We start from the raw sequence: 21,124 nt of genomic DNA, 5'->3' as shown, positions 1-21,124 counted from the left end.
TATTCTAAATCACACCACAAACTGACCTATAACCTTGACAAAGGATTTTTCCTAACCTAAAAGCCCCTTTTTTCCAATTTTATCTTTTTTTCCCCATGTGTCTTTTATTGGATGGGGGACGTGACTCACAAGAGCCAAACAATTTTGTTTTTATTTTTAATCCTGTTTTCACAACCGAATTCAATTCCACAAATTGTAACAAAAGATCATTCTTATTCCAAAAAAAAAAAAAAAAAGGATCGGTACCGGATCGGATCGACAGAAAAAAAACATCGGATTGGATCGGAAGCACAAAAACGTGGATGGGGACATCCCGAGTATACTGTACACCGTAAAGAACGTCACAAACGTGAGCACAGCCCTCATATTTTGATGTCATTGTTTCATGGGACAACACTAAAACAGCGCCACTTTGACACAAGGTGCTTGGTGCACAGCTTGGATAACATCTAGTGTCCACTCAAAATAACTCAAAATGCAACCAGGAATGTCCAAATTGTTTGGAGTGCACCTGTCATGAAAACAGCAAAATTGTGTCCAAAGTGTGAATTCATAGTGTGGACGGCGTTATTTTCCTGAACTCTCTTGGTCATGGAGTACATGAGAACATCGCAGGTTTCCCTGGAAACTTCTTTCAGTCCTCCACCTTCCATTTGAGGATGCCCCGCAGATGCTCGGTAGGGTTTTGGTCCACCGCCTTTACCGTCAGCTTCTTCAGCCAGGCATCGTGTCGGAATACCGCCCTGCAGCCCAGTTTACGAGGAGAGGGCATCATGCCCTGCTTCACTATGTCACGATACATGTTGGCATTCTTGAACTGTGCTCCCCAGTTCCGGCAGCACTCATGCACACCACACTACAATGCCCCCCCCCCCACCCACCCACCATGCATGACTGTATGCGGGACACATTTGCCGTTGTACTCCTCACCTGGTCGCCACGACACACGCTTGACTAAAACTGCAAAATGCATGATATTGTTTGTTTTCAAACAGATACCGATAACTTTGTGCTTCCCAAGAGCAACATGGTACCAATAAGCCGTAAGGTTTTTATATCTACTTTCTCAAATGTATAGATGTTAGTGTAGTTAGTGCACACGTGGAGGTAAGGACTGGAACAACTCATGAAATATGATGACATCACGACTACCACATCAGTACCATCAGGAGAACCAGAGTATAGAGGGGGAGGAGCCACCTGCTGTGGCCCAGCAAGGTGCACTGTATTCGGACACACGCTCCAAGCAGCCACTGTGACACCATGGAAGTCTCTGGCAAACCTTTTGCACTTTTCAAACGCCGCGGCGCTGGCGTTTCAGGAGGCTGATGAGGTTTTTTGTGTGCTTGATGCGGTTCTTTCCACCTCATCGCCGAGCATTTGGTACAACTGGCACTCAACATGTCTTCCTCGGAACGTGAATGTGTGTTTACAAGTGAGCACAAGGGAAGTTGTGACTTTTTTTTGTTATTGATCACCTGAGCTATTTTTAATGTTATGGGATTTATCGTATGATGTCATAATTCCTTCATATCTGACCAATAATTATCAGACACCCCTATTGTATACCGTGTATATATGTTTAGTTATTCCGAGGTGGGACAAGGGGTAGAATAATGACATTGAAATAAGTCATGAAACGCTTTTGTTTTGGTCATTTCATGTTTCAAATTGCTTTGGTTTTCCATTTTCAAGTTACACAACATTAGTTATGTGTGAAACACTGCATTCATTACATGATTTTTTAACTTTCATTTTTCATGAATTCTTATTTCTGGCCGAGTGGTTAGCATGTTGGCCACACAGTAACAGTCTGGAGATGGGAAGACCTGGGTTGGATTCTCCCTTGGGCATTTCTGTGTGGAGTTTGCATGTTCTCCCCGTGTGTGTGGGGGGGTTTTCTGGGTACTCCGGTTTCCTCCCACATTCCAAAAACATGCATGTTAGCTTCATTGGAGACTCTAAATGGTCCATAGGTATGAATGTGATTGGTTGTCTATATGTGCCCTGCCATTGGCTGGACACCAGTCCAGGGTGCACCCCGCCTGTCGCCCCAAGTCAGCTGGGGTAGGCTCCAGCATACCCACGTGACCGTAATGAGGAGAAGCGGCATAGAAAATGGATGGATGGATTGTTATTTTTAGAAAAGCTAATCATTTTTAATTTTGTTTTGATTGATCCTACTGTACGTGATTTGCAACTACTGTGAGACATCATTGTCAAATGTTTCTCTTCCAACGGAGGCACGAAAGGCGTGGATTATATTTTGATGTTGCCAGATGTCACTGCATGGAACAAAGCGATTGTAAACGGGATGTACGTCTTCTCCTTAACATCCAGAAAATAGAGTGGGTCTTTTATTGTGGTGGGGTTGAAGCCTTCCTGAACCAGTTTGGTCTTTACCATCTTGAATGTGACAGTGACATCCAAAGAGCTCTGCAACCAAAGCCACATTCATTGGTCATATTATTCTTCTGGAAATGAAACTGTCAAGTACCTGAACCCTGATGAAACGTGGCCTGGCATAGGCCGGCAGGAAGCTTTCCAGGTGCTTGAACACGCCTACACAATCAAACGTTTGCCCGCCTTTGAGAGCGACAGCCGCCATTCCTACTCTGCCCTCGTTGCCTGTGGACAGCGAAACAAAAAGAAAAAGAACAGAATGAAGATCAACTATAAACCTCGGAAGCCAGCATGCTCACCACTCGGCCTGTCACGACAATCGATAAATCAATCGAACGATGAAAAAAACAAAACAGGTTAATAATTATGACACTGGAGAGGCTGCTCGGGAGTTGATACAAAGGCTTTAGCACAGAGGTGGCCAAACGTTTTCCAGCAAGGGCCACATTCTGAAAAAGTAAAGGCTGCCAAAGCTACAGTCAAACCTGTCTTAGCGGCCACTGAAAAATCCCCCGCAGCAAATGTACGTGTTATAGACCCTGTGTATAGCAGACACCTGTCCAACGCGGCCAGCGGCCACCCATTTTGTTTCCCTTGGTCAATATCTGACCGCATATAGCGGCCAAATTACAGACTCAAGCAGAAGCTTCATGCACGAAAAAGTTTCGTTTTTTAATCAATGAAGCAGTTGTGTGTAGACTTTAATTAGTGAGTCATAGCTCAGTCACAATCATTCACAATAAAAAAATTCCACATAAAAAAGCCGTCTTCTTTTGAGTTTGCTATTTCCTGGTCAAACATGTAACTTTAACAGCATTTTCACCAAAACATTACCACAACGTAGGCTGGGAACAGGACGTGCTCCCAGTGACGCTACAATACAATACAATACTGCATGCACGCTAAAACACTTTTTAAAACGCTCTTTAAACAAGCCCCACTACATAGCTGTCCAGGCAATGCCTGTAACAAGTGACACCGTTTATTTCCTGGTGTGAGACAATGTGCACTGGTCAATACTGTAATGCCACTTGTTGTGGGGAAGGAGAGACTCACGTCGCCGATGCACTTTAATGGCTTTATTAACAGCATAGAACACTGCAGGACTTTACATCCACGCCAACATAAACAAACTTCTCCACACTCACAGCTAGCACTGAGCCTAGCTTTCCTGCTCGGGACGCCCACCGTCACTTCCCGTCACTTCCTGATGAACTAAAGCTGTAATGACACTCTGCTGTATATATAAAAATAAATATTAAATATTTTTCATATTACATTAAATATTAATAAGTAAATATTAAAAACAAGCGTAATACGTTACTAGCACAGCTTTGTTCTGTGGGTCATGGGTAATAACAAGCCTAGTAGTGATGTACAACTTTTATCTGCAGTCCCACAGTGCCCTCTTCTGGTCAAAATTATTATTTTTTCCCCTTCTTTTTTTTCCTCTACTGGTCAACATTCAAACTGGACGCCAACCTGTCTATAGAGGCCACCTGTCTATAGCGGCCACTTTGCAGTCTCCCTCTAGTTGCCGCAATAGACAAGTTTGACTGTACTTTGATATTTAGCAAAGCAACACGTAAAGAGATATGCTAAGAAGCTACATGTAGCTCAAGAAAACACTGCATTTCACTTTGTAATACAGGTGAAATGCTACTAAAAATGAGTTTTTTTTCCCATAATAATACAAATTTGTTCTTGTAAAATTGCGACTTTTGTTCTTCATTCAATTATGACTTTTTTTTCGTAATATTTTGACTTTATTCCTGTAAAATTACAGCAGATTTTTCCATGACTGCTGGGGTTTTTCTAAGTTTTACAACCATTTCATTTCAGCTTTCCTCTTGTAAATTTTCTTCTCGTAATTAGAACTTTATTCCCATAATACTTTTTATCTTTAAAAAATTATTTTTTTCATTCTTTATTACTCGTGTTAATTTTCGTAAAATTGCAACTTTTTTCTCATTACAAAACTTAATATTTTGACTTGACTCTGGTCAAATTTCAGCTGTTTTCCATTTCTGATGTTGATTTTTTTTGGTATAATTTTCCAAATATTTCAACTTTCTTCTTGTATATTTTCTTCTCCTAATATTTTTAATTTAATCCTATGTTTAAATTTTCCAAAAATAACATCTTTATTCAGTGTTTTTTTACTTTATTTATTGATATATTTCAACTTCATGCTACTAAACTGACATTTTTCCTCATACTGTTTTTTATTCTTATGAAATGATGGCTTTTTTTCCTCGCTAGATTGCAACTATTTTAATATTTTGACTTCTGAATGATTTTCCCATTTTTGCATGCTGCTGTTGTCTTTTTTTTAAATTATTTCCTAAATTACATTTTTAGAATGTGCTGTGGGCCGATAAAAACATATTTGCCTGCAACAAATGGTCCCCATGCCAGACTTTGGACACCCCTGGTTTAGCAGTTAGCTTGCTGAGCCAGCATACGCTAACACGACTGGTGGCACAAAAGCGACAGCGTGCCACATGCCACCGCCACAGTGTGAGAATGTAAACACGACACAGACAGTTTTCACAACTGGGGAAAAAAAGCTACCGATGGAGGTGCTCGGGCAGCAGAGCCTTTGTCCCGACAGTCAGCGCTTCCTGAGGCGTTTGGTCGGCAAATACAGTCATGGAAAAAATGATCAGACCAGCCTTATTCCTTCAGTCGATTGATGCATTTGAATGCCTGGATCAACTAAAGTTTGGATGATATCTAGCAACTTCCATGCTTTTCTTCTAACATGAATAGCTACAACATTGGACTGCCAAAAATGGAACTCTTTTTGTTGTCATTGCTATAGCTGTCCAAACAAAGGTACCTTTAGTTGTATCAGACACTAAAATGAACAATAAACCGAAGAAACAAGGGTAAAAAGTGTACTTAGAAGGGCGCTGACAGGTTTTCTATGCTCGAACTATGAAAATAGTTGAGTAGAGCTGTCAACTGACCACCTGGTGATGAGCTGGATGAGATGGCGGGAGAGGATGCCGGACAGACCCGTGCTGTGCTGGGAACGTTTGGCAGAGTCTCCTGTTCGTCGAGTCTTCAGCTCTCACCTCCGGCAGAGCTTCGCCTGCATCCCGGGGAAGGACGAGGATATTGAGGCAGCCGATCAGAGCTGCGGCCGCAAGGTGGTCGGTGCCTGTCGTGGCGGCAAGCCCCGAACCCGATGGTGGACACCAGAGGTCAGGGCTGCCGTCAAGCTGAAGAAGGAGTCCTATCGAGCATGGATGGCTTGTGGGACTCTTGAAGCAGCTGATAGGTACCGGCAGGCCAAGCGGCACACGGCTTCGGTGGTGGTCAAGGCAAAAACTCGGGTGTGGGAGGAGTTTGGTGAGGCTAAGGAACACGACTTTTGGTCGGCCTCGAAGAGGTTCTGGCAAACCGTCCGGCGCCTCAGAAAGGGGAAGCAGTGCCCGGTCCACACTGTTTACAGTGGGGATGGGGGTCTGCTGACCTCAACTGAGGATACAGTCGGGCGGTGGAAGGAATACTTTGAGGCCCTTCTCAATCCCAATGACATACCTTCCATAGAGGAAGCAGAGTCTGAGGACACAAACGCGGACAGTTCCATCAGTGTGGCTGCGGTATCTGGGGTAGTCAAACGATCCCCAGTGTCAAAGCTCTGGGGGTGGACCAGTTTCTCCCCGAGTTCCTCAAGGCTCTGGATGTTGAGGGACTGTCTTGGCTGACACGTCTCTTCAGCATTGCGTGAAAGTCATCAACAGTACCTCTGGATTGGCAGACCGGGGTGGTGGTCCCCCTTTTCAAGAAGGGTGACCGGAGGGTGTGTTCCAACTACAGGGGGATCACACTCCTCAGCCTCCCTGGGAAAGTCTATTCCAGGGTGCTGGAGAGAAGGGTACGACCGTTAGTTGAACCTCGGCTACAGGAGGTGCAATGTGGTCTTCGTCCTTGTCGTGGAACACCGGACCAGCTCTACACCCTTGCAAGGATACTGGAGGGTACTTGGGAGTTTGCCCAACCGGTCTACATGTGCTTTGCGGACCTGGAAAAGGCAGTCGACCGTGTCCCTCGCGGAGTCCTGTGGGAGGGGTGCTCCGGGAGTATGGGATTGTTGGCGCGCTACTATGTGCCATTCGGTCCTTGTACAATTGGAGCAGGAGCCTGGTTCGCATTACCAGCAGTAAGTCAAGCCTGTTTCCGGTGAACGTTGGCCTCCGCCAAGGCTGCCCTATGTCACCGATTATGTTCATAATTTTCATGGACAGAATTTCTAGGCACAGCAGGATCTCGTCTCTGCTATTTGCGGACTATGTGGTCCTGATGGCCTCATCGGGCTGTGACCTGCAGCGTTTACTGAGGCGGTTTGCATCTGAGTGTGAAGCTTCTGGGATGAGACTCAGGACCTCCAAATCTTGGCCATGGTTCTCAGTCGGAAAAGGGTGGATTGCTCCCTCCGGGTTGAGAATGAGGTCCTGCCCCAGGTGGAAGAGTTCAAGTATCTCGGGGTCTTGTTCTCGAGTGAGGGAAGGTTGGAGCGTGAGGTCGATAGGCGGATCGGCGCAGCGTCTACAGTAATGTGTTCGCTGTACCGGACCGTCGTGGTGAAGAGAGAGCTGAGCCGGAAGGCAAAGCTCTCAATTTACTGTTCGATCTATGTTCCTACCCTCACCTGTGGTCATGAGCTTTGGGACATGACCGAAAGAACGAGATCACGGATACTAGCGGCTGAAATGAGTTTTCTTCGTAGGGTGGCGGGACTCACCCGAAGACATAGAGTGAGGAGCTCGGTCATCCGGGAGGAGCTCAGAGTAGAGCCGCTGCTCCTTCACATAGAGAGGAGCCAGCTGAGGTGGCTCGGGCATTTAGTCCGGATACCTCCCGGACACCTACCTGGTGAGGTGTTTCGGGCATGCCCAACCGGGAGAAGGCCCCGGGGAAGACCTAGAACACGCTAGAGGGATTATGTCTCACAGCTGGCCTGGGAACGCCTTGGTGTCCTCCTGGTGGAGCTGGACGAGGTGGTCGGGGACCGGGAAGTCTGGGCTTCTCTACTAAGACTGCTGCCCCCGCGACCCGGATAAGCAGAGGAAAATGGAATGGAATGAAATGGAACTATAAAAATATTCCATTTATGAATTAAGAATCCTACTTTGCTGGAATTCACTTATCATAGTCAATTAAACGTCATAAACAAGGGATTACCACACGATGATTCCAAATTGTCGGTTGCTTCTCTGAGATTGCTTTTCTGTGTGTGTGTGTGTGTGTGTGTTTCATCAGAAAAAAAAACTTAGTTTCTACCTTTTTCCGTTCTTTGGTAATCACCAGTAGAACGTAGGGAAGTTTCAGTTCCAAACTAGAATAGGTTTGTGAAAAGATACATTTCAAGCATAACTTTCACTTTGACACAAATATTTTTGGCTTTTTTGGTCATCACTTTCACAAAAATGGAGACAAATAGAAAGCTGAGCAATCTGAAGGAAAATGGTCTTTCACTCGTGTACGCTTTTCCACCTCCAAGGCACTCAAAGTGCTTTGACACTGTTAGCACGTTTACCTACTGGTGACGCAGCGTCAGGAGCAACTGGGGGTCCGTATCTTGACCAAGGACAAGATACGATCAAGATAGGGACGATCACGGGAGGACGGAGGCTCGAACACGCAACCTTCAGGTTGGGAGTCGACCACTCTACCACCTGAGCCACGCCGCACACAGGTCTAGTTTTTTTTTTTTGAGGAGACATTTTTGTGACGCAAATGTATTACTCTTTTGAACACATACTGTTTGGAGAAGCGGGACTTACATCCCAACGTACGTGTTAGCACACGCACAGACCCTGGCCAGCACGTAGGGTGTCAGAGGGGCTGCGAGTGATTTGTGACACCCACGTGCTTGCCACTCGCCCCCCATTGCCGTGCGACTCGCGTGTGCTTAGGTGCGCTTCAGGCAAGGCTGTCGTACATTTCACTCACCGGGTGGGCATCGTACGAGGCTCGTGCAGCCCACTCGCTTCGATTGCAAGATGGCCAGGGGAAGAGTATCACTTTTCCCTGGCAGAGCAAATCTGTTTACGATCTGCCCTGATGGTTGGACAGGACAAAAAAAATGCAGATGCTGCACTTTTTGGGGGAACAAAATGTAAGAATTTGGTGCATTTTGGGGAAAATAAACATTGAAATTGATGCTTTATTAAAATATCAGTTTATTGACAGACACTGGTGTGTTTCATTGGTCAAACCTGCAGTCAATCAAACGTAACTGCATTGATTTGAATGTGGAATGTGTTTGCACGCTAGAGACAAAAGCTAGTGTAATCATGACTGATAACAATGAACAGTGCACTGGAACGTTGGAAGACATCCAGTACTTTGGATGCATGAATATTCCGGATAATCTTGCAGCAACTTTTGTAACATGTCGTCAGTTGTCACGAAATGCGGCAAAATTCATTACACAACGCGGGGTTGTTACATAACGATGCAAAAACTTTCCAACATTACTACATATTGCGCCGCCTTGACGTAAGAAACCGCCAAACAAAGTGTGAAAACTCAACGCTTGAGGAAAAAACAGGATCAGTGAATCACAAAGACGTAAACATGTACAAACGGTGGGCTTTTACCAGCATTATCACGTATTCATAAATGATTACCAACTTATGGTGAATGAGATGTGTCTTCTGAGGTAAAAACAGCCTGCTTTTGGAGAACAGAAAACATTCCAAATGTGGGAATGTGCGGCGATCCACTATACCTGGAACTTCCACACCGTACACACTGGCCTCCGTGATGCAGTCAGCCTGAGTGAGGACATCCGCCACCTCATTGGTGGACACGTTCTCTCCCTTCCACCTGTTGACATGTACAATTACGTCACAATTTTGGCAATGTATTTAGATTCCAAATATCGACGCGCACTCAGTTCAAAGAAGAAGCAAAGTCACCTGAAAGTGTCACCCACTCGATCGTGAAAGTAAATGAAGCCATCTTGGTCGATGAGCATCAGGTCCCCCGTGTTGAAGAAGACGTCTCCTTTCTTTAAGACATCGTGAAGCTTCTTCTTCTCAGTCTGCTGCAGGTCTCGGGCATAGCCCAGAAAAGGTGCCCTTGCAGAAATTTCTGACACCAGAAGTCCTGGCTCGCCTATGGCAACAGTTGGCGGACACTAACTGAGCCTGCAGTCCATTACAACGTGCTATGCTTTTGTTTTCATTGTTTTTTATAGATATACAGGATGAACATGCAATCCTGTATCTGCATGAACATTGTTTGGTCCTGCTTTTTAGCGCACAGACTGGTGACGAGGCTTTGTAGCAGCCAGAGCACTACAGTGTTGCCTCGTAAAATCAAAGGAGAGCAAAGAGAGGCAGAAGATTGAGTCTGGATGGCACTACCACAGCACCAGCAATGTGCGGTGAAAGTGCATGGCTGCTGAGGCGCTCGCTCTTTTGGACGTTTTATTTTATGTTCATGGAGGGCAACCAGAAAAAGACGACAATAATTCACTTTAGTTAAAAAAGGCAATTCATATTGGGCCTCATTCATGAAAAGTTCTTACGCACAAATGTGTTCTTAAAGCCTTCTTACAAAGATTTTTGGCATTCACAAAACGTGTTCTCAACTCACAGTTCTTAGATCTACGAACAAATTCCACGAACGCTCATGAGGACTCTTACGCACAAACAAAGCTTGCACTTTCAATGCGCAATCGTCCTCATGATGGATTTTGCAACCTGATCCCAAAAAATGTAGTGCAAATAAAATATCCCAACAATTATTTATCGTCAAAACAAGTAAAATATACTCCATCGATAAATATATATTGAAATCCCAATTCATCCATCCATTTCCCTACCTCAATCGCAAACGGTATTTCATAATTAATATCCAAATAATCTCAGATTCGCAACACATCCTTCTGAATGTTGTTGCAAGTTTCCCTGGAGGTAAACACAACTCCTATATTTTCCGAAATTCCTCCATTGGAATGCGCCTGAGTCATGGCGCAGCATGCGACGGATAGTTAATCGGTGCGTAAAATGTTAATTTCTTGCCTTTTGCATGTTATGTGGCCATTAACTTATTTTACAGGTGATCGAGGCTATGCCCTGGCTCCTTGGCTCATGACACCATTGAATAATCCGCAGACCCCACAAGAACAAATGTACAACCAAAAGCACACACGTACACGCTCCTGCGTGGAGCGCACCATCGGTATACTCAAGGGACGCTGCATGTGGACACTGCAGGTGGAAGGCTGCTCTACAAACCATAAAAGGTAGGTTTTGTAGTATTTAATATTAGGTTTTAGTTTATTTATGCTTTGGAATGGTAAAAAAATAAGAGGCAAACATTCTGATTCTTTGTTTGTGAAGGCTCTCATTATTGCAGGAATTCTCCATTACAAATGTGTTTTATTTGGTCAACTGGATAAATAATTGATTCTCTCTGTTGTTGCAGGTGTGCAGGATCATTATGGTCTGCTGCGTCTTGCATAACATCGCAATGAAACGCGGTGTGCCTATTGTGCACGTAGCACCCCCCGATAACGACATGCTCCCCCAGCCACGTCTTGTGCCAGAGCACGGGGCTGCTGTATTAATTAGGCAGCGTCTAATCAATCAAATGTAACCACAGAAAAAAGAAATTGTCACACACAAACTATGTATTTTGACTTTATTTTTCCATCATGATTGTGTAAATATTTTCTCCGTGGAAACGGCATTTATGTTGCCTGCAATGGTGCTCCATGCCGACTCTTTTTGGATGGCCTGATGACCGGTGGATACACTTGAAAATAAGGTGGTCTTATGTTCGGTCACTCCTTGTAAAAGCACCTCTATTTCAGTAGAATTTTTTTTTGAAGTTTTTCTGTCGTTTGTTGTCCAGCTGCTCCTCAGTCTTGCCCTTGCGCTTTAGCATCTTGGCCTCTAGCTGCCTGTTGCGCACGGCACATTTTTGCCTTATACTGTATAGGAAATAATAGGCGGTGACCTATGCAAATTAGACCTCACATGCACGTGCATCCCGGTTGGCATTCATCAACCTAAGAACACCGGTGCGAACGATTATCCCTATTTAAGAACGTGTCGTGAATGTGGCGCAGTTTCCAAACTGTGCCTTCAGTAGTACAGTTCTTAAGAAGACTTAAGAAGATGTTCGTGAAAGAGGCCCATTCTTTTCAAAGACCTCTTAGTCCCATTTATTCACTTATTATATTAACTGAAAAACATGCGTTCCTACAAGCACCCTAGGCTTCTCTTGGAAAAGCCCCAATGCTTTGGTGGAGAAGGGATCAGTCGATCACAATATGACGGGGGGACGGCATTGGACAGGATGACAGGAGAACAAGGAGAGGAGGGAAAAAAACCTTGGCAACATAGGCACAAATAAGCACACTTTACAACATAAGAACTCCAAGACTTGCACCAGGGGAGGCAGAGGAATGAATTCCAGTGCAGGAATGAATGAATCAACGATGGAATTAATGGAAGACGGGGCGCTTTGTATGAAATTTTACGGCCAGCTTTTTCCCTTCTCTGTCATCAAGACAGTCCTCAAGAATCATAAGAAAATAAAGTCAAAAATACCCAAATCGTCACCTCCAACCACCTGTCAGGGGGCGTGAGGCAGGGAGGACATGCTAACGTGTGTCAATTTGTTGTACTCAGCATGCAATCTGACTATGCTTGTATGCGTCACTGCGCTCCATTTTGTTGCATTTTGCTGGTTTCAGTCCACACAGTACAGACAAATAAAAATATATTATCCGTTTCTCAACTGTATTTCAAATTGGGGGGGTGCAAAAATATGTCTGTCCCCCAGTGGGGGCCCGACAGAAAAAAATTGAGTAGCACTGACATACAGCACACTTTGCTGTCACGTTAACGTTGTGTCCACAAACTAAAAAGCAGTGGTCCACGAGCATGACTTTATGTTGTCATATCTCCCTTTCACTTTCATTGGTCGAGGGTCTGCAAAGGGCCATCACTGGGACTGGAACCGGACCAAGGTCCGCCATTTGGTGATGGCTGCCCGATCACACTGCATGCGGCGAGCTAGCCAGGAGCTTTCTGAGTGTGAACCATTAAAAAAGTATATTTTTATTTTGTTTAAAAATCTGTCAACTGTGGCACGCACGGTGGCTAAGCGGTTAGCATGTTGGCCACACACTCGGGAGATCTGGAAGATTTCTCCCACATTCCAAAAACATGCATGTTAGGTTCACAGGACTCTAAATTGTCCATCTGAATGTGGGTGGGAATGGTTGTTTGGGATGTCCCAAGTGTGGCCCGGGGGCCATTTGTGGCTCGCGGCACATTGTAAAAATATAATGGAACAAGAACATGAAAAAAAAAAATCAGCAAAAATGTTCAATTCAGCTGTCATTTTACAAGAATAAACTCAAAATATTCAGAGAAAAAAGTTGTCATTTTTTGAGAATAACATAACGTAGGAAAAATAACAAAGTTGAAATATGCCAAACAAACAAAACAGCAACTAATGTTGTCATTTTTAGGTTGTGGAACAAGTTCCAATGTCACGAACATAAGGCCAGAATATTATGGGAATAAAATCATAATTACGAGAAGAAAGCTGAAACAGCAGAAATGGTAAAAACAGCTGCAATTTTACAAGAATAAAGTCAAAATATGAAGAAAAAAAAACCTTGTATACGAATGAATTTTTTTTTATGATTTTACAATTTTGAGGAAAAAATTGAGTTAAAATATTAAAGACAAAACAGTTTTTTTGTTTAAAAAAAAAAGGAACAAACAAAACAAAATAAAAATGTAGTTTTTGAAAGGTTGGGGAAAAGATTGAATATTATGGGATGAAAGTCATACTTTCTTACATATCGTACATACTTACATACATACATACATACATAAGGAGGAGTTGTGCAGAGTCCAGAGGGAACTCCGGCACAAGATCAGGAAGGGGAAGGACTGCTACAGGAGGAAACTGGAGAAGCGGCTGGAGGAGAATAATGCCAGGGAAGTCTGGAGAGGCCTGCAGACCATCACAGGCCATGGTAAAGGAGTGGGGCGAGACCAAGCCAGTGGGGACAAGATCTGGGCAGATGAACTCAATCTGTTTTTTAACAGATTTGAGTCTGCCCTCCCTCCCTCCCCTACCAACTCACCACTCTTCACCCCCACATCCCCATCCCAGCCATCCTCTACTCCCCTCTCCATAACTGATGATCAGGTGAGAAGTCAGTTGAGGAAGATCAAGGCAAGGAAGGCCCCGGGACCGGACGGCATCAGCCCCAGAATCCTCAAGGACTGTGCGGACCAGCTCTGTGGAGTTCTCAGGCACTTGTTCAACCTCAGCCTGAGCCTGGAGAAAGTCCCGGCCCTGTGGAAGACCTCCAGTGTGGTCCCGATCCCAAAGACACCGCGTCCCAAGGAGCCTAACCACTTCAGGCCTGTTGCCTTGACCTCTCACCTGATGAAGACCATGGAGAGGATTATCCTGCAGCACCTGCGACCCCTGGTGGGCACTCAGCTGGACCCCCTGCAGTTTGCTTACCGGCCTCGGATCGGAGTGGACGACGCAGTGATCTACCTGCTGCACAGATCACTGCTACACCTGGAGGACAGCGGGAGCGCTGTGAGGGTCATGTTTTTTGACTTCTCCAGTGCCTTCAACACCATCCAGCCGGCACTACTCAGAGTGAAGATGGAGAGTGTGGGAGTAGACCAACACCTGACTGCATGGGTTATAGACTACCTCACCAACAGACCACAGTATGTGAGGCTCCGTCACTGTGTGTCTGACATGGTACTCTGCAGCACAGGTGCCCCTCAGGGTACGGTGCTCTCCCCTTTCCTCTTCACCCTCTACACCTCGGACTTCACACACAACTCCACACAGTGTCACATCCAGAAGTTCTCCGACGACACAGCCATTGTTGGTTGTGTTTCAGAGGGGAATGATCTGGAATACAGGACGCTCATCAGGGACTTTGTCAGCTGGAGTGAGCTTAACCAGCTGCAGCTCAACACCAGCAAGACAAAGGAGATGATCATTAACTTCCAGAGGAAAACATCTCACTTTACACCGGTGAACATCCAGGGAGCGGACATAGAGTTGGTAGACAGCTACAAATTCCTGGGTGTTCACCTTAACAACAAGCTGGACTGGTCCGTCAACACCCACGCCCTCTACAAGAAGGGCCAGAGTCGCCTTCACCTGCTGAGGAGACTGAGGTCCTTTGGTGTGTGCAGGACTCTTTTACGGACCTTTTATGACTCTGTGGTGGCCTCAGCCATCTTCTATGCTGTGGGCTGCTGGAGAGGGGGCAGCACGGACAGGGACAGGAGCAGGATCAATAGGCTGATCAGGAGAGCGAGCTCTGTCCTGGACGGTCCTCTGGACTCCGTGGAGGAAGTGGGGGAGAGAAGGATGTTGGCTAAGCTGACATCCATCATGAACAACACCTCTCACCCGCTACATGACACTGTTGTTTCCCTGAGCAGCTCCTTCAGCAGCAGACTGTTACACCCACGGTGTAAGAAGGAGAGGTTCCGCAGGTCCTTCATATCGACTGCTGTCAGGCTCTACAACACCTGCACCACCTGAACCATGTTGTAGACACTATGCTTTCTTTACACTGTTCTCTTTACTTGTTTTGCTGCTGTAACAAGTAAATTTCCCCGCTGTGGGATAAATAAAGTACATACATACATACATACATACCATTATGAGAAGAAAATGTACTCATTATTTAAGAAGAAAGTAAGAAATATTTGGGAAAAAAATTGAAAAAATGGTCATAAAAAAGAGCAAAGTTTATAATACACTTTATAATTACACTTTTTCACTTAATTTTTTGCTTTACAAAATATCAAAATGGCCCTTGCATCCTTTCATGTTTTAGCTTTTGGCCCTTGCTGGAAAACGTTTGGACACCCCTGGTCTTTTGGCCAGTGACCAGTCCAGGGTGTACCCAGCCTCTTGCCTGAAGTCAGCTGGGGTAGGCTCCAGCATACCTGCGACCCCAGTGAGGATAAGCGGCATAGAAGATGACCACGAAATCTGGCATAAACGTATCTCCTGGTGACCATTTGTGGTGAAACTACCACCAAATGAGAAACCATTGATTGCTTGGGATGCCATGGCGTCACATTGAACCATGGATTGCGTACAAAAGTCCAATCGTTGCGCTTGCTACAGCTCCAGCTGCTTTTGCTATGTGCTTATCCGTGTTTCACGTCACAGCTCATGCGCCTGAGAATGCGCTTGGAGTCAGACCTCCTGGAACAGATTAATTAATTTCTTACGCGAAAAGTGTATTAGGTTAGAGTACGTTAGGTTAGAATCCCAGCTTCCACAGAGCAGTTTGATGAACAGTAAGTGACGATGCGCAGCTTTAACCAGGTCCTCTCTGGTCTGTGCTTCGGGGCCTGCCTACCTTTGGGAACCTGGATGCAGAGACCAGAAGAATCCCTCAGAGGTTCTCCCTTGTCGACGTCATACTTGATCAGAGCGAAGGGAAAACACCACTGCGCCACACAGGGAGCAGCCGATCAGTGAAGAGCTCAAAAGAAGACAGGAGTTGAAGTTGAGTCTTACTCTGTACAAGAAGCTCGCTCGTCCGACAGCTCCAATCTTTCCGCAGTCATTCATCAAAAAGAAGTTCCCTTCTGTCGCTCCGTAAAGCTCCACGATTCGAATGTTTCCGAAGCGGTTTAGGAAATCTCGCCAAACATTTGCTCTGATTCCGTTGCCAATCGCAAGTCTTACTTTGTGGCTTCGCTCGTTGGGTTCCTGTGTGAAGTGAAACATGTTATTCCGTGTTCATGTTCATGTTCATATATGAATGCTGCTGCTAGAGTGAGGAGACCAACCTTTGGCGTGTTGCAGACAAAACGCATAATTTCACCTATGTACTGTACGACAGTCACGTTGTATCTTCTGCAGTCATCCCAGAAATGAGATGAAGAAAATTTAGTCCTCAGGGCAACAGTGATACCTGAAAACGACAACAAAGGAAAATAAAGCTTTGATTGCACTGACTGACTGACTCCGTATGTTAAAATCCTCCAGCTCCCCTGTGAGCCTGAACAGGATGTGCAGTAAAGAATGTAAAAGCGTTGGATAGCACGTACCCGTCTCAATGGCTCCTGCCAATCCAACCAATCCAGAGGTGTGATAGAGTGGCAGGCTGATATAAAGCACATCATTGGAGGTCAACCCAGTGGATCGGAGAATCATCGTCATGCCCCACAATTTGGAATGAGTGAGCAGGGCTGCTTTGGGGAGACCTGTTAAAAACAAGAAGAAGGTGCAGGAAGTGAAGATTGCGCCCTCCCTCTTGGAACATCATCATCCAGTGGAGCCCACCTGTAGTGCCTGATGTGTACACATACACTGCAGGACTCTGCAGTGTTAAATGGGATCTTAGATCTTTGGCTAGAGGCTCAGAGGACATCTGGCTCATCTTGTCTGTGAAGCTGAGCACACCCGCAGGTGTACATGTGTTCCCCGTAATCAATATAGACACCTGCTGCTCCTGGAACTCTGGCAGCACCTCCTCCACTGCACTCTGCAAGTCTGGGGTCAGGACACACAACAAGACCACCAATAAGTACAGCATCCTATAAAAATGAGTACACTGCTCACAGTGCCGATTGCTCTGAGACTGCAAGGGAAGCTCAGCTTCCCCTCAAATGTCCAACAAAAATAAATATGTGAAATATGTACTGGTGTACATTAAAAAAATGGTCAGAATGACTGTATCGTCCATCCATCCATCAATCAATTTACTGTATTTCTATCCCGCCAAATCCCAACAGCAGTTATCTCACGGCACTTCACACATGGACGTGTCAGAGATGAAATTTTCCACAACCTACTAAAAGGTCAAAGGACCGCTTTAGAAAATGAATGAAGCCAATTTCACCTCCACCTTACGTGTTTGTTCATCTCCAGTTATGAGAAGGAAAGAAGACTCACACACCAGATTACCTTGAAGAATTGTATTGTGAATAAATCAGACGGAGTAGTGCAGCAGTTCCAAAGTTCCGTTCCCCGTCTCATCCACCGGCCCCCTGATGTTCCAAGCCAGCTGGTTGAGAGAGCGTCCCGAACTCTCCCATCTTCTGCCTTTTTATAATTAGTTCCTCAGACCATTGGCGCCAGTTTCCCCAAAGATAACTTTTTCCTGGATTCTTTGACGAAATTGTGTGACGCCAGCAGGTGATAGTGGCCGAGTTGTTGACACTTATGTAGCATATGCATCACATAGTTTTCCCCAGTCTATCTCAAGGCTTACTGACTTGTTTGTGCCCTTATCTGGCTGCTGGTCCCCGCTGGCCTTCACTATGTGTGAGCACTCACTTGTTTAACCTTTGACACACAAACAGTTGCTTAGCTAATTATTTAATAAAGCATTATTTCTATAACTACTTGTAATCACTCGCTAAATTATTAGATTTATTGATGAAACAGTTATATCTATACCAGGGGTCTTAAATGCGTGGCCCGCTGGGTCATATTTTGCGGCCCGAGACTAGACATGGAGGAGTACTGTAAATGCTATAAAAAATATTTATCTTTGATATGATTCTACTTTATAGCATTGATCTACTTGAGAGACATGAGATGTTGTGTTGTCTGAATGAGTTTAAAATAGCTTTACTGTTTTTCAGACACCGAAACTAAAATCCTGTTTACACTTATGTTGCTAAAACATCCTCGTTCTTTTTGTACCATTGCTGCTTGTAGTCTGGTTAAAATATGCTGCAAAAATTCCACCCCTTTTGTATCGCTTGTGTTCATTAGGGTCACGTGTAAGCCGGAACCTATCCCAGCTGAATACAGCAAAATACAAATTATGAAATTTTTTTTTTTTTTCCACCCTATCACTGTATCGAGATGTTATCATTATCAGGAGCCATGCATTGCATGTCATACCGTATTGTGGGGTACCCTGAGATTCCCAGCTATTCCCAATACTTCATGCGGCCCAGCCACAACCAGACCCTATCTCCAGCAGCCCCCAGTGAAATTGAGTTTGAGACCCCTGATCTATACTCTACTTATTTTGAGGCACTCACTAAATAATTCAATCAATAAACATCAATGCAAACACTTATTCTAAAATCGACTCGTACATGCTACTAAATAAAATCACTCCGTAAGTCAGTTTGTAGCCCACAATGTCACATTCATAAATGAAAACCAGAGAACCAATTGAAACCCCACCCAAGCAAGCGCTTGGTGACGGAGGCAAGGAAAAACTTCCTCTGGGGAAGAAACCTTCCACAGAACCCAAGCTCTGTGGGGTGGCCGTCTGTCTTGATTGATTGGCTTAAGATATAAAAATAGAGTAGGGGGATCAAGCCAGAGGTCTTAGTCTTAGACCATGTCAGCATATCAGGGTAAAACAAGAAGGTTTTGAGTTAACTTTTAAATGGTAACAGGTGCAGTGAGGCCAGCTAATACAGGTGAGATACGATCTCTTCTCCCGGTTCCAGTTAAGATTCGAGCGGCAGCGTTGTGGACTAAGTGAAGGGCCCTTCAAGATTTCTTAGGGAAACCTATTAACAGAGACTCTCAATAATCCAACCTGGAGGTCACAAAAGCATGAACAAGTTTTTCTGCATCTGGTAGTAAAACAGGTTACATAAACCTTAGAATAGAAAAAGTGACCTGGCTCCATATTCAAGTTACTGAATGACAGAATGTAGCAATTCTTTGCACACACTGAATCATTGCACTTTTTGACCTCATTTTCTCTCCATTTTCTATGCCGCTTCTCCTCACTAGGGTCACAGGGGCACGCTGGAGCCTATCCCAGCTGACTTCAAGCGACAGGCGCAGTACACCCTGGACTGGTCGTGACCTCATTTTCAATTGGAAATATTCAGTCTATTACGTACGCGAACAATATTGATCTACAGTACCTTGAGCCACCAGCAGGACTTTAGCCCCGCTGCACTTGAAGCAGTGCAGCAGAGACTTGGACCTGATGTTGGAGTTGAGCAAAGCCGCTGAACATCCGAGCTTGAACAGAGCCAACCAGATCCACACAAACATGGGCTTGTTCCCCATGAACAACGCCACGGTGTCGCCTTGCCGCACCAGGCCGCTGTGCAGCAACGCTCTGGCGGCCTTGCTGCTGAGCCGGTCGGCGTCCTGGTAGGTGAAGATGTCATCTTTGAAGAGAAGGAGCGGCTTGTGTGGCTGAGTCTCGGCCGCCTCCAAGAAGTGGTCCAGAATAGTGTAGTTCCTCTGCATGTACTGGAACACCCTGCGACTTGTTTTCAGTTTTGTCAAGATGTGTTTGGCATCCTGGTAGAGGTAAGAGAAGCGCACCAAAAGGCAAACCACAAAGGCTGCAAAGATCAACCACAAGAACATGTTGTTAGAAGGCAAAGCGAGCTTGAAGTGCATGAAGCATGAACTTTCAACAAACGTTGCAAACATTACCTAGACGGCTTAACTTGGACAGTCTGGAGGGGGTGAAGGGGGACTATGAGTCAATTATTTACAGCACAGTAAGACAGACAATTCAAGTGGTATATTGTCAACAGCAGTGGTCACCAACCCTTTTGTACCAAGATCCCTGGTCTTGGTGTATGTAACCCGAACTGTTTCCCACTGCCCACACTGGGGCCCGAACACAGCACCTTCGTAATGGGAGATGAGAGCACTGACCACACGGCCAAAAGCCCGGCCTGTCGACCGCGTGTTCAGAGCGGCACTCAAGGCGAGGGAGTGAGGTTTACCAACTTACACTTGCACAGCCTCACAGGCTAGCATCTGTTACACCCACCCACATACATACTGTATATATATATCTCAAAATGACAGCACTTTGGTGTTTTTAGGAATCTGCTGCAAAAATGTACTGCATTCGTGGGCCAAGTCTAACATTATATATACACCTGGATATATATATATATACATACACACACACACACACGCACACACACACATACTTTATTTCTCTAATTATTTATTTGTATTAATGCATCTGTGTAGGCTCTCAGTCGTACAAGAGTTGTCCAACAAGGGAAAAGCTTCTTGAGACGTCATCTGTACTTCTGTGAAGAAGGTGTCGGACGTTTCGCTCCTCATCCGAAGAGTTTCGTCAGCAAACTAACAAGTGCTGGTAGCCTAGGCCTAAAATACAGTAAGAGTGGGCGGAATTGGTGTGCCCATGCCCTCCTCCTATTGGTTCGTTACACTAAAACTGGGAGGAGTTGTGGTCTAATCTTCTCCTAATCTAATCTAATATCTCTAATCTAATCCTGTAGCTCCCTGTAGTTGGTTATGAACGACTCCGAAACTGGCTCGTTAGCATTTATTGTTCTGGCTCGGCCCTGGCTCCACCTCATTTGCTAAGAGATGTGGGTTTTGGTCTCAGTAACCTGCTGAACACAGAGTCCAAACTAAACCTCAAACCACCATTCCGATTCAATGATGGGTTCTGTTGTTTGACAAAAATAGCTTCCTTTACTCCTCTTTCAAACCATCTGTTTTCTTTGGCCAAAATCTTTACCTCGCTGTCCTCAAAAGAGTGATTGGTAGCTTTAAGGTGTAGATGTACTGCTGCCAAGCCTTTTTTGGAGCATTTGCTTAGTTTCCCCAATATAGTGCTCTTTGCATTCCTCATCTTTACAGTGGATGGAATAGACCACATTGCTCTGTTTTTGGTTTGGAGCCTTGTCTTTAGGATGCACTAATTTTTGTCTCAGGGTATTTACTGGTTTAA

At 45.0% G+C, this 21,124-nt stretch overlaps 1 protein-coding gene across 2 annotated transcripts; it reads right to left on the bottom strand.

Moving 5' to 3' along the window:
- Positions 1 to 908: 908 nt before the first annotated feature.
- On the bottom strand, positions 909 to 19,923 carry LOC129181527 (long-chain fatty acid transport protein 2-like). Of its 2 annotated transcripts, XM_054776845.1 has the most exons (11): positions 19,837 to 19,923; positions 19,311 to 19,742; positions 16,747 to 16,956; positions 16,512 to 16,667; positions 16,251 to 16,375; positions 15,976 to 16,170; positions 15,815 to 15,905; positions 9,339 to 9,537; positions 9,149 to 9,246; positions 2,498 to 2,628; positions 909 to 2,436 (listed from the first exon to the last, which is right to left on the bottom strand). In XM_054776845.1, the coding sequence occupies exons 2-11, from the start codon at positions 19,642 to 19,644 to the stop codon at positions 2,260 to 2,262; spliced, it is 1,716 nt and encodes a 571-aa protein (XP_054632820.1). In that variant the 5' UTR covers positions 19,645 to 19,742; positions 19,837 to 19,923; the 3' UTR covers positions 909 to 2,259. The 2 variants fall into 2 exon arrangements, with proteins under 2 accessions (XP_054632820.1, XP_054632819.1); XM_054776844.1 differs by lacking the exon at positions 19,837 to 19,923 and having other exon boundaries at positions 19,311 to 19,833.
- Positions 19,924 to 21,124: the final 1,201 nt, after the last annotated feature.

Source organism: Dunckerocampus dactyliophorus, chromosome 5 (assembly GCF_027744805.1).
Source record: "Dunckerocampus dactyliophorus isolate RoL2022-P2 chromosome 5, RoL_Ddac_1.1, whole genome shotgun sequence".
Taxonomy (NCBI): Eukaryota; Metazoa; Chordata; class Actinopteri; order Syngnathiformes; family Syngnathidae; genus Dunckerocampus; species Dunckerocampus dactyliophorus.
Note: the sequence above shows the minus strand (reverse complement) of the source record. Positions and strands in the feature narration are given on the sequence as shown.

Excerpts from the sequence above, each read along its gene's own strand:
- LOC129181527 (XM_054776844.1), bottom strand. The coding sequence starts at position 19,833 with ATGTTTGCAACGTTTGTTGAAAGTTCATGCTTCATGCACTTCAAGCTC. Across the intron at positions 16,668-16,746 it reads GTACACATCAGGCACTACAG|GTCTCCCCAAAGCAGCCCTG; the intron begins GTGGGCTCCACT and ends TGTTTTTAACAG. Across the intron at positions 2,437-2,497 it reads CACGTTTCATCAGGGTTCAG|AGCTCTTTGGATGTCACTGT; the intron begins GTACTTGACAGT and ends CTTTGGTTGCAG.